This window comes from Onychomys torridus, chromosome 3, assembly GCF_903995425.1.
Source record: "Onychomys torridus chromosome 3, mOncTor1.1, whole genome shotgun sequence".
NCBI lineage: Eukaryota > Metazoa > Chordata > Mammalia > Rodentia > Cricetidae > Onychomys > Onychomys torridus.
This window is the reverse complement of record NC_050445.1, coordinates 29,249,471-29,266,314: the sequence shown is the minus strand read 5'-3', so window position 1 is coordinate 29,266,314 and position 16,844 is coordinate 29,249,471. Positions and strand designations below refer to the sequence as shown.

The 16,844-nt window shown below is 38.0% G+C and overlaps 1 protein-coding gene and 1 gene segment (V, D, J or C); one reads left to right on the top strand and one right to left on the bottom strand.

Moving 5' to 3' along the window:
- Nucleotides 1–16,844, top strand: part of LOC118579709 — a 506,004-nt gene that overhangs the window by 33,704 nt on the left and 455,456 nt on the right.
- Nucleotides 110–5,039, bottom strand: LOC118579714 (cationic trypsin-like). Its single transcript, XM_036181283.1, has 5 exons — nucleotides 5,000–5,039; nucleotides 3,388–3,550; nucleotides 1,822–2,079; nucleotides 1,145–1,277; nucleotides 110–259 (listed from the first exon to the last, which is right to left on the bottom strand). Exons 1-5 carry the CDS (start codon nucleotides 5,037–5,039, stop codon nucleotides 110–112), a joined length of 744 nt encoding a protein of 247 aa, XP_036037176.1.

Here is a 16,844-nt window from a genome sequence, read left to right as displayed (position 1 = left end):
CAAGACAGAGACAAATGTATGGCAGAATACAATGTTTTTATTTCCACACCCATCTCGGGCACAGCAGGAAAGTGAGGCTGACTGTGAAAGAATGGCTCAGGAAAGACACTTAGTTGGCCTCAATGGTCCGTTGAATCCATTCCAGGTAGTTGCACACTTTGGTGGACACACCAGGTTTCCCTTTCTCACCACAATTAGCGCCCCAGGAGACAACACCCTGGAGTTCTCTATTGCAGACCACGGGGCCACCAGAATCATACTGACCAAGAAGAAAAAGACAATCAGTGTTTTTGTTGATACCCAGACAACAGAATGAGGTTTGACGTAGTCCATCATTATCCTGGGGCTATTTCTCAAGTCCTTCAAGTGACACCCACTCTACTCCTGGAAATCCAGCATGCAGTATCCTTACTATATCCCTAACACACTTATTTTTTTGATGGCACTACTTCTTTCTGTCAGAGTCCTATAGAGGATATAAAAGGTGAAGACTGGCAAAATTTAAGGTTGCCTCATCAGCTCTGCAATTCCACAAGAGTTCCCTGCAATACACTTCAAAAGGTTGCCTGTGGGTATTGTCTGGACAGTCTTACTGCCAATTTTAACTATCATGTCACAAATAGAAAACTTACAGTTAATTCTAAAGCTATTCTCCAACTTTCAGGTTCAACCTCAGAAAAAGTTTTTTTTTAATTTTGTATGTATATGTGGGGTGTGTGTGTACGTGTGCTTGTGTTTTTGTTGGGAAGGGCAAGCATGAGTTGTGAATGTCTGGTGGAGGTCTGAAGTTGACACTGGAAATCTTCCTTCACTGTGCTCCATTTTTGTTTCTCTAGACAGAGACTCTCGCTGCACTTAAACTTGTGGATTCCTGGTACTCTATGGTTCAGCTTGCTCCAGAGATCCCTTGTCTTTACCTCCCAAGTGTCAACATCACAAGTGACTGCGATGCCTGTCAGCTTTAACATGGACTCTGATGATCCAAAGTTCAGCCCTGGTCCCTGTGAAGCAAGTGCTTTATCCACTGAGCCATATTTCCCCCCGACTCTCAGATATGGAGGTATGGCCTTCTGCATTTCATATGGAGCAATACGTTGACAGGGCTGAGACTGACAGGCTGGGCAGGGGAGGGAAAGGGACGCACCTGGCAGGTATCCTTTCCCTCTTCCACAACGCCAACACAAAACATGTTTCTTGTGATCTGATGTGGGTAGTCACTGTGGCAAACAGAGTCTGACAGGATCGGGGCATTCAGACACTGAAGATCTGAAGAGAGGCTGTCTATGGAGTGAAGAACAGAAAGAGAAAAGGATCCAAGTGTCCCATGATGTTCCTTTCCCACCTTTTCTCCTCTCTCACAATACTTTCTGTGTCTTTCAATTTGGCTAGGCCTTAGAATTTTGGAGGATTTTTTTTCCTGGAAGATTTTCCAAATAGTTCTAACCAACAAGTTCTTCTTTCTTGACATAAATGCTAGTGGTGACAGATCTGAAGTCCAGAGACATTTCTTTAAGCTGTGTTCTCCAGGTTGAACTGAATCTTGTAATGTTCTATATGCCATCCCAGTATCTAATGCTATGATTATCACCAATCATACTTAAGTTCATTGACTTCTTTCTAATAATTAAATTTTGTTTTATCTTTTACATGATCTCAGCAAAATAAACCCTTAAACTTTGAATACATGTATTCAAAGACTACATGTATCCAAAATTATCTCTAGGGAAACATGCTTTGAATGAGAATTTGGACCAGGTAATCACTGTCATGCTTTCCATGTCTGGGGGTTCTCACATTTGGGACTTATGTTCTAGGTAACACTTACTTCCTACATTCACTGTGTCATCCCAGCCTGACACAAGGCACTCAGTATCAAATGTTGGGCAGGAGTTTGGCAGAGAGACAGTGGACACTCGAGAGTTGATGGTGGCTGGTGAGTTCAGTTTAATCAGCATGATGTCATTATCAGTGGTGTCATTGTTGTACTTGGGGTGGGGGATGATCTTGGCAGCATAAACGATTTGCTCACTGCCTTCGACTTTACGAATGTTTGATTCTCCCAGACGAACCTGTAGTTGGCTATATGTATAAGGATGAACAGTTTTCTAAGTATCCATCTTGGAGTCCTTCCCCCTCCTTCAACCTTGAATCATGAACATAAACACAAACACCATCTTATTCAGGAATCTAGTTCATTGCACTTCAGGTAGCACTGATTAGTCCTGTCCTAGTCATAGAGAGCTCATTATGCACCTCTGCTAACGCTGACTCAGAGCCTACCATCTCACTAGAGTTAGACAAGTGTCTGCGACAGAACAGTCAGGGTGAAAGAGGGATTGCAGAAGACTGAATGGCACTTAACATCTGGATGTGATCACAAAATTTAAGAAAGAAGTAAGGAAGGACTTAAAGATAGAAAATATTTAGAGCACAGAACAAATTCATCTTTTCCATGTTAAAATAAAAAATGGTACATTTTATTACTTCATGCGATACTTTTATAATCACAATTGAGATACAATTATTGAGGTTTTTGAACTACATCATTATTTAGAAAAATACCTGTAAAATCCAAGGGCAACATCTGTCATCACTCATAAAATCCCTATGATGACTAAGACATCTAGCTCCTGATTTTCTTTTTTTTTTTTTTTTTTTGTCAGAGTTGAGGACCGAACCCAGGGCCTTTGCTTGCTAGGCAAGCACTCTACCACTGAGCTAAATCTCCAGAGGCGATTTTTCATTTTTTAATCCATCAAGTGGGATGGCAAAATGGCTCAGTAGGTAAAGATGTTTGCTGTTAAGCCTGATGACCTAAGTTTGATTCCTGGTACCCGTATGGTGGAAGAAATAAAATAACTCGCCGGGCAGTGGTGGCGCACGCCTTTAATCCCAGCACTCAGGAGGCAGAGGCAGGTGGATCTCTGTGAGTTCCAGGCCAGCCTGGGCTATAGAGCGAGTTCCAGGACAGGCTCCAAAGCTACACAGGAGAAACCCTGTCTCGAAAAACCAATAAACAAACAAACAAACACACACAAATAAATGAATGAATAATTAATTAATTAATTAATAAAAACAACTCATGAACTTGTCGACTTACCTCCACATGTGTCTCCACTAAAGTAAGTGATAAATATAGAAGTTACTTTACTCATTCGGGATATCTCTGCCACCAGGTGGTGGTGGCACATGCCTTTAATCCCAGCACTCTGGAGTCAGAGGCAGGTGAGATACAGGACAGGTACCAAAGCTACACAGAGAAACTCTGTCTCGAAAAACTAAAACAAAACAAAACAAAAGATAACTCTGCCTTTTTCTTATTTATTATTTTGTAGGGCTAAGGGAAAAATGACCTTAGATTTGGAAGTGTGAATATTGGATACTTACGGCTTATAGCAGTGAGCAGCAGTCAGTACCCATTGGTCACTGACAAGAGAACCCCCACACAAGTGGTAGCCAGCATTCAGGGATACCTGGTAGGGGACAGAGTTGTTCCCACATGCGTAGCCTCTAATAATCTTGTCATCACTATCATTACCTGGGATAGCAGCTGTTAGGGAAGAGGCATAAACTCTGTTACACAGGTCTGTCATGGAATTCCATTCATGAAAATTATGCAGACTAACCACACACAAGGTGACAGTGCTCTCTATTATCATCAAATCAAAAAATGTTGGACTTCGGGTAGGTAGTTGTTATTTGTTTTCTTTTTTTTTTTTGTATTTTATTTACTTCAATGCAGATATTTTTGTAACTTATTGCATCTTTTGAATCAACCTCCTTATATAAGAAAACATTCACCTTTAGATACCGCTTTAGGTTTGATAAACTTTGTATTCTTACATTTATATATTTTAACACACACATAATGGCATTCACACTCAGAAAATAAACGTCTTACAGCCACTTTTTAGGATATAAATATCATTTTAAAGTATCACACTCAGCATCCATGCAAATACGTTAAAACCATATGTAATAACTTGCTGGTTGTGTATGTTTATTAGTGATTGCAGAAGTGTTGGTATGGACTGTTTCTAAGAGGTAATAGAAATGGAGTTTGCAGAAACCACTTGAGAATATTCTTGCTCTGCAGGAAGCAATTGTTTTGAATTTTTATTTTGTCGACTTTTTCTTTGGATTTAGCCTAAGGTGTTTATTGAACATTTTACAGAATATCATAGTGCCCTCCCTAATCTTTTCCTGTTATCCAGATTACTTCTCTATTGTTTATCACCACATTCAACATTGGGAATTATTACCTGAATATTTGTTGAGATTCCTTGTAGCTTTAATGCCTTTAATTATGAAATATTAGCTTTGCTTTCTAATATATAAGTTTTAATTTTGGGAAAGGAGTCTTAAAGCTTGTAGATATTTGTAGTAAATTGCACCAGTTCAATGTGGAAGAAGTTAATATAAATGTTTAGTAATACAATTTGGTAGTACTAACATTGAAATAGACAATTCTCTCTTTTTTTCTCATAGTAGAATGCTATGACACCTTATACCAATGATAATTCATCAACAGTTTTCTCAACACTTAAGGTTTTATTGATGACACATAAGATGTCTTTGCCATATCAGATCTCTTGTTCCTAGTAAATGACCAGCCCTTTAGTCTATAGGAAACTCAGACTCACAAGGTCACAAACCCTTCAGTGAACACAGATTAATTTTAACAATTAACTCCTTAGCAACACTTCTTTTATGTAGACTACTTTTTCTTCTTCTTCTTCTCTAATTTAGAGAGCCTACCTGGAAGTTCAGAACACATTTTGCATCTCTTTGCCCCATATACTGGACACTTAGTCTTGATGAACTCTCTGTGATAAAAATTTAGTCTTTTATAAACACAAATGCTACATAATAATTTCTCTACATTTCAACCATCTTGCTTTCAAACCTTATATTCACAACCATTGTTGATTTCTGAACACAAAGCCCATGTTTATGTGCAGTGTATCGCTCTGCTGATGAATTCTTTTGAAGGACTCACCAGTAGCTTCAATAAGAACTAGGAAAAGGAAGATCTTCATGTCTGTTCACTAATTCTCCACAGGCCAACAGGATAAATGCTTTTTTTCCCACAGCTATTTATACCTCCAGATTTGTCACTGACACTCAGGGCCATAGGTTCCAGAAAAGAGATTTCACTGTAAAGTGAAAAAAAAAAAGAAAAGAAAAGATACAGAGTTCAGTCTGTGACCGATAAAAGAGAACACAGGACCACAATAAGCATTTCCCAATTTCCTAGAAAGCTATGGTATGGAAGTTGCAAACCTGGTGGGAATTGCTTGTTTCAAAAGGAAGTAAGCTGTATTCAGCTTACAATACAAAGCTGCATGTTTCTGGATTCCCAGATAAAAATAGGAGATTTTTGTTGTGAACTCTTGTCCAAAGGACTGTGTTAAACCTGTACCTCTGGTGTGTAACTAACAGCTCTTTCGCAGTTATATACTTTGTTGATTGTCTAGGCACAGAGCATACAATTAAATACAATGAGTGTACCTGCTGGTTGGTTCATTAGAAAGACTTAGGATAATTCTGATCCTTTATATTCATGCTTGCTTTTCATTGTTAGAGGACTGCATTTGAGATCACCCTGGAACTTGATAGCAAGTTCAGGGCCCGTCTGTGCAATTGTCTTGTTTGGGGTTCCTGAGTGCTGGGACTATAACTACCATGGGTCTTGTGACATCACTTTATGACAACATCTCCCCTACCACTGAACAGTCTTTTTTTTTTTTTCTAAAGAAATCACTGATAAAACATCCTGTGGTTTGGTTTTAATTGTCCCTTTTCACTGGATGCCAAAAACTTAGAGAAGCCTTGGTTCAAATTTTGAAGGAAGTTTTTGTACTTGACAAAACAATACTGTTGTTTCTGCATACAGTGTTGAGGATAATAATTATGATAAAAAATATTATGTCAAGACCATCAAGTTGTTCTCCTTATGCCTTTATAAATGCATTTAAATTTTTGCTTCAGCTTTAAAAGGGACATAATTTGTCAATAATAGGAATTTAAAACACAAACCTCAATTTCATTTTGCATTTTAAGAGATTAAAAATTATAAATAAAGTAGAATGTGTTCTATTTGTTTACAGTTATACTCTCTCAGTGACCAACCCTTTTAACTATTAGAGTAGTACTGCTTATAGTACACAGTGCCTGGTCATTCATAGTTATTTTGAAGCACTTCAGAGCACAAGAATGCGAGTCTAAACAAGATTCCCAAGTTTAGTTTGGAGTACAAAAATTTGGTAAAGTATTCTTCAAAGCTTTGCAATTTTGAAGGCACATATACACAGAACACATAATTTCATCTAATAAGCAAGAAATCAGCAACCATCCGCATTGCAGCTACATAGAGACACTCCCTATATATTAACTTTTTTACATTTGTAGTGAAATTTAGAATCGCGGGCTGTATAAAGTTGGAAGTCGCCCACATTAAAAAAATCAAGGCCTGAAGCCTAGCTGCTGTTTGAATGTGAAATATTCCCCCATAGGCTTATGTGTTTGAATGCTTGGTACCCAGGAGGTGGTGTTATTTGTGAAGGTTATGCAACCTTCAGGAGGTGGTGGTGACTTGCTAGAGGAAGCATACCACCAGGGTTGGGATTGGGCTTGGGGGTTTATCGCCTGGCTCCACTTCCTCTTCTTTCTCTGCTTCGAGACTGCTGCTACCCAGGGATCTACCACCCCTGTGCTTGCCTTCCTTTCCTACCAGGGTGGACTGTATCCACTCTAGAACTGTGAGCCAAAGTAAACTCATTCTCCCTTGAGCTGGCTTTGTAGGGTGTTTTTATAACGGGGTATCTGGAAAGTCACTAAGACAGGCTGCTTTCAAGTGTAGGCAGCAGTGTTCGTGACTGCAGAGAAGTGACTCCCTGATGTGGAGCTGTATTTCACTTCCTACAGACAGTGACAAAAGAGTTGCTTAGTCAAGGCACACAGATGTAGACCAGGCTTAAATATTTCAAAAATAGGATCTACAAAAGTCAGAATGTCAAAAACAATTTAATGGCCATTTTGTTGTACTTTGAAGGCCCACATGCAGGATATATTGTACAAAACAGAACACACATTGCTCACTTTGCATGTTTTAAACCCCTATTCCCTAAACCCTCTAAATCTTTGCAAAATATTTTAATAAATAAAAATAAAACCATAATAAAATTGAGATACCAGATCTGCATACATATGGTCATAGCTTTGTAGAAGAGCTCTGCAATATTATAGTTGTTTATGAATTTATTAAAAGACTTCGCATGCAAAGATGGTTTGATGAACACTATGTTGAGAGTTGATTTCTGGGGCCTGAGAAGATGGCTCAGCACTTAAGAGCACTTGTTCTTGAAGACCACCCAGATTTGCTTCCCAGACACACAAAGGCCTTGTCAAACCTCCAAGGGCATCAAACATGCCGAGGATGCACAGGCAGGCAAGTATTTACATGTGTAAAATAAAAATAAAAATAAAAAATTTCTAAAGAAAGAATTTATTTCCTAAGTAGCTACAGGCCTGGAAAATTTTCAGGAATCTTGCTAAAACACAAAAATCGATAATGTTATTCATACAGGGTGTAAATAGCCCTAAGTGACTTAAATAACAGCCTGTAAATTGGAAATTTAAAAAGTGCTTTGCAAAGTTTGTATAACTTGGGCAAACTTAAATAGAGCGCATTCTCTAATACTGTTGGCTTAATAAAAATGTAGCTAGTTAGATCACTATATTTAACGTTATAGGGCTCTTATTTAAAGAGATGGCCTTAAAAATACCTGCATAGCATGATGGCTTCAGCAAAAGAGACAGGTGAGAAGGGAAGATCATTTCCCTAGCAGACTTTCTGGTTGAGGAGGGCGGACTGGTAGAGGAGAGCCTACGTCCCACGCTAGTCAACTGGGCTGATGAAAAAGACGACCTAGAAGGAGATGTGTCAATAATATGTGATTTTAATGACGGCAGTGTATATTAGGCACCTCCAAAAGACCATTTCATCCTTTCTGGCACTCCATGAAGTTGCTCCGGACTCCAATGTCAGCTGGCGCCATCTTCCCAAACCGCCATCCTACACACAGCTTGCCTAGGGAACCTGACCCCTGATGTGACAGAAAACTCCATTAAGGAATTCTGTAGATTATTGGATATCAGTGCAGTGCGCTTACCACGTGAATCCAGCTATCTAGACCGGTTGAAAGTATTTGGTTAGGATGAGTTTGAGGACCGGGATTCCCTGCCCAGTGCCCTGAGTCTCAGTGAAGCGTCTCTAGGTAACAGGAGAATTCTAGCAGACGTTGCTAATCAAACGCTGGTATTGACAGTGGTGATTGTTTTTTTGGCTGAGCCAGAAATTAAGAGTCCACCAGACACTGGCTGGAGTGCCTTCCTAATCTCGCCACAAACAGCTTTGATGATGCGCTGCCCATGAGAGGTGATTACTTTGGAGACCAGCAAGTATTGAAATCCTTAAGATTCAGACCAGTATCACGGTGGGTATGGGCGGGTATAAGGATTGCCGTGCCGTGCCTGAATATGGACACATAGAATGACAGAGGCTAGCAGAGATTATGACAGAGATAGCCATGGTACAGAGAAATTACTTTCTTTCAAGGATTACTTTTTCCCCCCTCCTCTGTCTTCTATTTGAAATCTATTTGCAGGCTGACTCCAGGATAGACAATGACAGGCATTTGGTAGCAGTAGGGGTGCTGTTGGGATGATGATGGGAGAGGAAAGGGGACTACTGTGTGTAGTCACCTCTGATGATGGGTGTGACAGACAGGAGATCCGTCTGGAGTTCTCTTGTGGATTATAGGCATAATGACAAAAAACTGGCAAATGGCAGTTGTCAATTATATCTGTGTTTACCTCAGGTTTGAAACAATTTATATATCATAAAGCAAACCACAGGGCATAGAACATTGGGTAAGGATGGCGAAATGGAAATAAAACAATCACTTATGACCTTGTAGGTAGGGTTTTTTTTTTTTTTTTAAGATTTATTTAATAAACAGTAGAACCAGAAAAACAAACAAAATACCTGGATAATGACCACCTAGATTTATTTAATGCCTCAGATTTTCCATGAACAGCTCAGAATTGTTGAGAAGAGATAAATTTAATGCATATACACAGAAATAATATTCACAAATAAAATCCTATGTTTCAATTTTTTTAGTAACTTGAAGATATGGAATTATGTTAAGTAATTATATGATTTAATTCTTCTCAGAAAGTTATATTAACTGTGATCCCATAATAGGAAAGCAAAAATGGAATACAAAATAGTAGTTTAAACAAGCTATGAAAGATTGAAACACTATGAAAGAATGTATATGTTTAGTATTATTAATTATTAGTATTATCATCATTATTTTAGGTGTATTTATATGTTTTTCTCTCTGTAAAATCACACATGTATGGGTGCCCATGTAGATCAGAGGAGTGTGTTACATGCCCTGGAGCTGAACTTGTGAGTGATGGGACTCCAATGTGGGTTCCCTGCAAGAGCAGCAAGTGCTCTTCACCACTGAGCAGTATGCCTAGCTCTATGAATATGCTTTTGAGCATATTAAAACTTGAAGATTTTGTGTGATTGGTTGGTGAAAATTATAAGCTTTTGTAGGAACTTAATAGATTAAAAAAAAAAGACTTTTAAACTTTTTGTTTTCTTGTTTGTTTGGAAACAGTCTTGAATTTGGCCCAGACTGGCTTTGAAGTGGTACTTTTCAGTCTTATCCTCCTCAGTGCCATGATTTCTTGGATGTACAATGATGCTGGTTCTGAAGCTAAACTTTTATCTTAAAGAAGGTTTGCCTGGAGAGTTGATCTACACGAATTATAAATATTACTTTTTTGTGTTTAGTTAAATTGCTTAACGGTCAGAATCCTGTCACTTCTTGTGTGTCTGTCATATGAATAGAAATGAGTATGTTTTATGACCATTGTTCTATTTTACAATGATTCTAATTAAATTTGTATTTCAAACCATTAATATACTTGATAAATGTGAAATTATATGTTTGGTCTAGAAGAAACTTTAGGATTTCTAGAGTGACCTAGGCATTTAAAAATACACAGATCTATATTTATAGATGCATTATTAATATATTCTCATAGATTGATTGATATGCACATGAATCTGACATATTTTTTTGTATAATCAGCATGCTTACATACTGTCTATTGGTATCTACACCTGTTTTTTTTTTTTTTTTTGCAGTTTTCTGATAGAACTAAAGAATTTTACAAACAGGGTTTTCTTTGAGTATCTGGATGTCTTTTGTGAAAAAATTTTTACAAAATGTTTACTGATTCAAATCTAAGATAACTGTATCCTTTTTTATCTTTTAAGTTTAGATTTTAAATTTGCATGTAGTGCAGATTTGCAACTCATGTGAAGCTATCTGTTTCTAAGATGTTAGCTTTGGCCTACAGACAGATTAAGATGAAACATAACAGTGAATTAATTCCTCATAGTCTTAACACAACTCCTTTCTCATCTCTTGGCTGCCCAAACATGGCAGAAAGGATTACAGTTCTGACTCGCAGTCTTTCGTAATGTCCCTATGATAAGGGAATCAACAATAAGAACCAGTCTACCTAAATAGCCAAGAACAAGAAAAAAACAACCTACAGCATTGTTGTGCAGTGATGTCTTCATATAAGTCACCCAGACACAAAGCTGGAAAATTGTCTCCATCAAAGTGGATTCATTTTTCTCATCTATATCCAAAGATTATGGATATAGTAAAAAACCAGAAATCCATCCTTCCTTAGAAATTATACTTATGGATACCTTGATCTAGGACTTAACAGCATCCATAAATATGAAATAAAGCTCTGTGTTGTTGAAGACCACAAGCCCATCGGTATTTTGTCACAGTAGTCTGAGCTGATTAAATTAGTATGCTTGCTGCACATTACTGTACAGGCTTGCTTGCCTTTCTACTTTCAACATGATCCAGTCATTCAAGGCATTTTTGCTCAGGTACCTTTGTGTCTTTTTCTTTGCTTTGTGCCTGATAGTCCTAGGAATATTGTGTTGAGCATGTTCTACAAACCTTTTTCATGGTGATCTATGGAAAAAAATGACAATTTGGAGGAGAGCTGCCAAGGAACCAAATCAAAGGCAGTATGCATCTCAGCAAGGCCTGAAAAGTCCAGGCAACTCCTCTATAACACAAGAACTTTTGTACTCCAAGTATTACACCTGCGTTCTACAGACTTCTCTGCTGTGGTAAACTTGCTTTCCAGGGTTTATATTTTTGTTCTAGGGTGGGTTTGTATAGATGGCTTTGTAAACAGGCTACAGATTCTCTCCCGAGGGCACTGGAAAGCATGAGACCCTAGAGAACGGAAACAGGAGAGTAGGTGAGATTGGCAAATGCAAGAATCTTGTTAATCTAAACATTTCTAAATGCTGAGCTTGGGTTTCTAGTATCTCCACAAAACATTGGGTGGGTAAGGACAGCCTGGGCTTACTGTGTTTTTCCTAGTAACAATGTGAATGAGTGTTAGCAACTGATTTTAATTCTCTGTGCTTTGAGGAAAGTCATGAGCACATGATATACTATACATACTATGACCCAATGTGTATGGTACCAGAATTTTATTGCATGGCTAATCTGATATATTAATTTTATTAAAGACAACTTTATTTCATTCTTGCTGCTGTCTCACAGTCTGGAATACAGCAGGTGATAATGAAATTGTCTGGCTAGGTTGCATGAATGACTGAATAACAACTAAACCTGAATTGCTCAACTTTGCCCAACTCTCTCTTTAGCATCAAGATTCAAAATATTTAGAGCAGAGAAAAAAGTTTTTATTTCCAAATAGATTGTAGAGATAGAAGAAAGGTCATTAGAGGGTGATTCCTGAAAATCTAAAGGCACTTAGTTTGCAGCATTGATCTGATGTATCCAGTTCAGGTAGTTGCAGACCTTGGTGTAGTGCAACTAGAGTTTTCCTGGTCCTGCCTGGCCCAGGGTCAGGACAAATCTCTCTTACACGCCAGTCCTGCAGCTGCTCAGACCCAACTGAGTAAACACACAGAGACTTATATTACTTATAAACTGTATGGCCATGGCAGGCTTCTTGTTATCTAGTTCTTCTATCTTAAATCAATCCATTTCTATTAATCTATTAGTTGCCACACGGCTCGTGGCTTACCAGTATTTTAACATCTTCTCATAGTGGCGGCTGGCAGGGTCTCTCGGCCTCAGCCTTCTACTTCCCAGAATTCTCCTCCCTCCTTGTCCCACCTATACTTCCTGCCTTGCTAGTGGCCAATCAGTGTTTTATTTATTAACCAATCAAAGCAACACATTTAACATATAGAACATCCCACAGCACTTCCCCTTTTCTTTTTTTCAAAAAGGAAAGTTTTAACTTTCACATAGTAAAATTACAGATAACAAAACAATTATCAAGCAAGAATTACAGTTACAATATCTAGTCTATTTGTATTTGGCAAAATTAAAGAAGATATCCTATCCTATATTTGTGAGTCTAAGGTTTCATATCTAACTTATCTTTTTATCATAACTAAGGAAAATTATAACTAGTCTTCAGCTACATCAAAGACCTCAAAAGGATACACTATTACCTGAGAAATGTGAAAAGGATGCAAGCAACTTTTGGAGTTAACAGAGACAGCTGGCAGCCTGGACAGTCATCCAAAGTTCCTCTGTAAAGTTGGGGCATCTGTCTTTAGCCCACAGTTCTAGAGTCTCTCAGTCACTTTTCTCTGTGTCTTGTAGAATGTCTGGCAGTTTCCTCGGTGAAGCAGGAACCTGAAGGACCATTTCACCAAGCAAAGTTCAGTGGTCACCTTCTTATGGGTCCTGCACGTCCAGTTGAACAGTTTCAAGCAGTCCAGGCAAGAACAGTTTCTTGTCCAAATGGCTTCTTTTGCCAAGAAGAAGATAAACTCCATATAGAATGTCTTCGATGTCCATCCTCCTCTCTGAAGTAAATTGGTGCTGTCAGGATCAGACATGTCTCACTGTCCAGAAAGTCTAAATTTTTAAAAATATTTTAAATGACATATTCTGTAGGTCTTTGAAATGTTTGAAGATTACCTGTCTATCTGAAATATGTCTATGTATACCTATAAGACTTAACTAACATGGCTAATGAGTATGATTATCATAGATGATTAATTATTAATCTATTTCTTAATTACCCATTACAATTTTTAATGATCTGTACAAACATAATACCTTAAAAAACAATAGAAATATACACATAGTATAACAAAATTAACTTTAAATTTGTATCAATAGACTAAAATCCATAGCAATGTAAAACATTTTAAACAAGTTGCTCTTTAAATGTAGGTTCAATAATCTACCCTTTCATGTTATCATATCTATATCATATCCCCTTGTCTTCTTTAGAAAGAGTTTGAATTTATTTTTCTCTGTCCCACACAAGAAGGCTCTTCTGATATGGGACAACAGAATCTCTCAACCCCCCCCCCCCTTTTTTTAGCAATATGTTTGGGTTTAGAGACGGAGTGAGCCAATTCCATCTCCAAAGACAGCTTGATATATTTGGGAATTTCGGCATAGATTTTCTTACTACTTCCTGCTGGAGGGGGGTGCTGTATCTTATGGGGACACACAAAAAAAATTTTAGGATTATGGAATAGTTTGTGAGGGTGTATCATCTGAGCCAGTTGCCTTGAAACCATTTTGGATGTTAGATCATCTGGGCCATGGTGTCATCAGAGACCTTTCAGGGGGTCTTGGCTGGTCAAACCTGAGGTATCTTAATCTGGAACTAATCCATAGCCTCTGGCTTTCTGTAGAAACAAAAGCAGAGCCTCCTTTCCAAAGCAACATATCCATACATCCAAATTTTGAAGTCAAGGTACCTTTAAAATTTACATATTGGTTTAACTCAGCTGCCTTTACAATCAAATATCTCTCTTCAGTTAAAAATCCCAAGGACAACACAATCCAGATTCTCTGTGTAATATCCATCTTTACATGGCTTATTTTTTATACTACCTTTACTGTCTCTTTAAAAACTTTATTTTTAAAAACTATCTATTTCTTTATATAACTATATATTACTTTTTTTCTCTCTCTTACAAGCCTATGTATATTTTTATACACATTGTAAAGCATTTAAAGTCTTGTTCCATCTAAATGTGTCTTATTGTGAATCTATTGTTTTAAACTGCAACATTTGTAAGACTGAAACAGCTGCTGTGGCTGCTGGCTCCGCCTACCTCAGCTTCCCAACATAGTGGTGGTAAGTTTATCACCAGTTCTGGGAGACATCAACTCTTAGAAACAGTGGGTCTATGCTTTTATCAAAGCAGCATGTAGCCCAGAAACCTCTTTTTTTTTTTTTTTTTAACTAGCAACAACTATATCCAACACACAGCATAGTGTGCATCTTGGAGACACCTCTGTGTAACATAGTGTAGGTCAAGCCCACATGTGCCACAAACCTGCCACAGAGTAGCTCAAACCCACAGGCTGCTGCTAACTTTCGAGAGACAACTAGGAAGCTGTTTTGGCTCCATTTTGGATTCATCTTTCTCAGGTTTTAGGTGGAAACTCAAGCCAACCTGTTGGGCGCCATTTGTAGCTAGAGTTTTCCTGGTCCTGCCTGGCCCAGGGTCAGGACAAATCTCTCTCATACGCCAGTCCTGCAGCTGCTCAGACCCAAGCAAGTAAACACACAGAGACTTATATTACTTATAAACTGTATGGCTATGGCAGGCTTCTTGTTATCTAGTTCTTCTATCTTAAATCAATCCATTTCTATTAATCTATAAGTTGCCACATGGCTCGTGGCTTACAGGTATCTTAACATCTTCTCATGGTGGTGGCTGGCAGGGTCTCTCTGCCTCAACCTTCTACTTCCCAGAATTCTCCTCTCTCCTTGAACCTATACTTCCTGCCTTGCTAGTGGCCAATCAGTGTTTTATTTATTAACCAATCAGAACAACACATTTAACATATGGAACACCCCACAGCAGTTAGACACCAGATTTTCCTTCCCAAGCACAGCCATCACCCCAGGAAACAATACCCTGGACATGTCTACCACAGACGAGGGCTCCGGAGTCAAACTGAACAACAAAGATAAGATATTTAGACTTGGTTATCCTTTGAGGAATAATGAGATTCAAGATTTTCTTCCATGTTCCCATGGTATGTTTGCAGCCCACTGATCCTCCACAAAGCATTGACTTTCCTTAAAAATCCAGTTTTCAATTCGTTCAGTATCCCTATCTGTATTACTTTTTTTGTTTTTGTGTCCACCTCTTTCTTCTGCAGACATTGTATGGGAGAGTGCAGAAAAGAGTGAGGACTGCAGAGATCTAATATGACCCACAAGCTCTGTCTCTTTCATATGGACTCTACCCCACAACACAAGGCTGCTGGGATTTACAGTTTACCCAGCATCAGCTCTTTGGCCCTTTACCCATAATATTCATCATCACATAGAAAGAGAAAACCAGTGTACATTTTTCTCAAAGCCCTTCTTCATCTTCCAGATTGAGACCCAGGTACAAATTTACCTTTTTCTGTTTTAACAATGAAAGTTGGTACCAAAGATGAACATGCCTTTGTGGTTATTAAACTTTAGCTGGAACAATTTGGGAGATTTAGAGAAGATACCAGTAGAAACAAAGAATGTTACAAACTGGTGTCAGTGAACAAAGCTTTGGGGGATTCAAAAGTCCTATTGTTGATAGGAATAAGAATAGTGAAGTCTGGGTTTTTATTATGTAATGAACATCTATCTGTAAATCAAATAGATACCATTCATGATCTATTCTCTGAAGAACATGTCTATATGGTATATGTCCTGACACTTAGTGGCTGGCTGAGTTGAAAGTTTATGGAGTGATCTATCTAAAGTAGAAGATTTTAAGGGAGTCTAGCACTGAGTCCATGGCATAGTCATTACATCATTTTTTTTTTTTTTTGGCCAAGTTTACAACTGAAGTCAATGATGTCAAGAGAGAAAATCTGAGCAATAAGTATTGAAATTTAGCAGTTTGATTAGAAAACTCTTTCATATTTGGGCTAAGGAAGTCTTACTTCCTAAAAATGTTAGGCTTAACACACAGAAGCTATGTACTTCATACCTGGACAACAAGAAATGTATCTGTAGTATATTTTGGGAACTGACCATATGTCCTCCATCAAAAGTTCAAGGACACAAAGTGGTAAACTTACCTATATGTTCCTTGGTTAAAGAATGCCATTAAATGTATGACATAGACCCAACCACCACTTGTTTTCTTAAGTGTGCATATTTATCAAACCAGATTTAAAGAATTTGCAGAAATGATCCATTTGTGCCTAGACACAGTTGTGTTTTTGGCACAATTTGATGTCATTAACTTGATGAAACATGCAGAATTCAACTGGTGCAATGCCATGGAAGCTTCCATCCAGATTTCAAAGGAAAACTAGAGAGCCTAGATAAACACATAATACCTGTAGGAATTCCCTAAGAGTCTGCCTTGTCCACGTGTGATGGTGAAACTTATAACACAGAAGATATAAAATCATGGAATTTTCAGCAACATAGAATATAGAGAGAGGAAATTTGAAGGCTGTGAATATACCCAGTCCAAGAAAGGTTCATGTAGTAGGGTAAAGGTGACAACTACAGGTCTACTTATTCACAGTAAAGTACCATATGCCATGGCTACTGGACTTAATGCTGCAGTATTTAGTATTTTTTATGTTAAGTCTTGGTCTACTTTGCTCTTCCTTGCCTTATTCTAATTCCTTTTGTTTGTAATATAATTTATGTATTGGTTGTTGGAAGTGTATAATGTGATGTTCATTTTG

Excerpts from the sequence above, each read along its gene's own strand:
- LOC118579714 (XM_036181283.1), bottom strand. The coding sequence starts at position 5,039 with ATGAAGATCTTCCTTTTCCTAGTTCTTATTGAAGCTACTG. Across the intron at positions 2,080-3,387 it reads GCTGCTCACTGCTATAAGCC|CCAACTACAGGTTCGTCTGG; the intron begins GTAAGTATCCAA and ends TTATACATATAG. Across the intron at positions 260-1,144 it reads AGGGAAAGGATACCTGCCAG|TATGATTCTGGTGGCCCCGT; the intron begins GTGCGTCCCTTT and ends CTTCTTGGTCAG.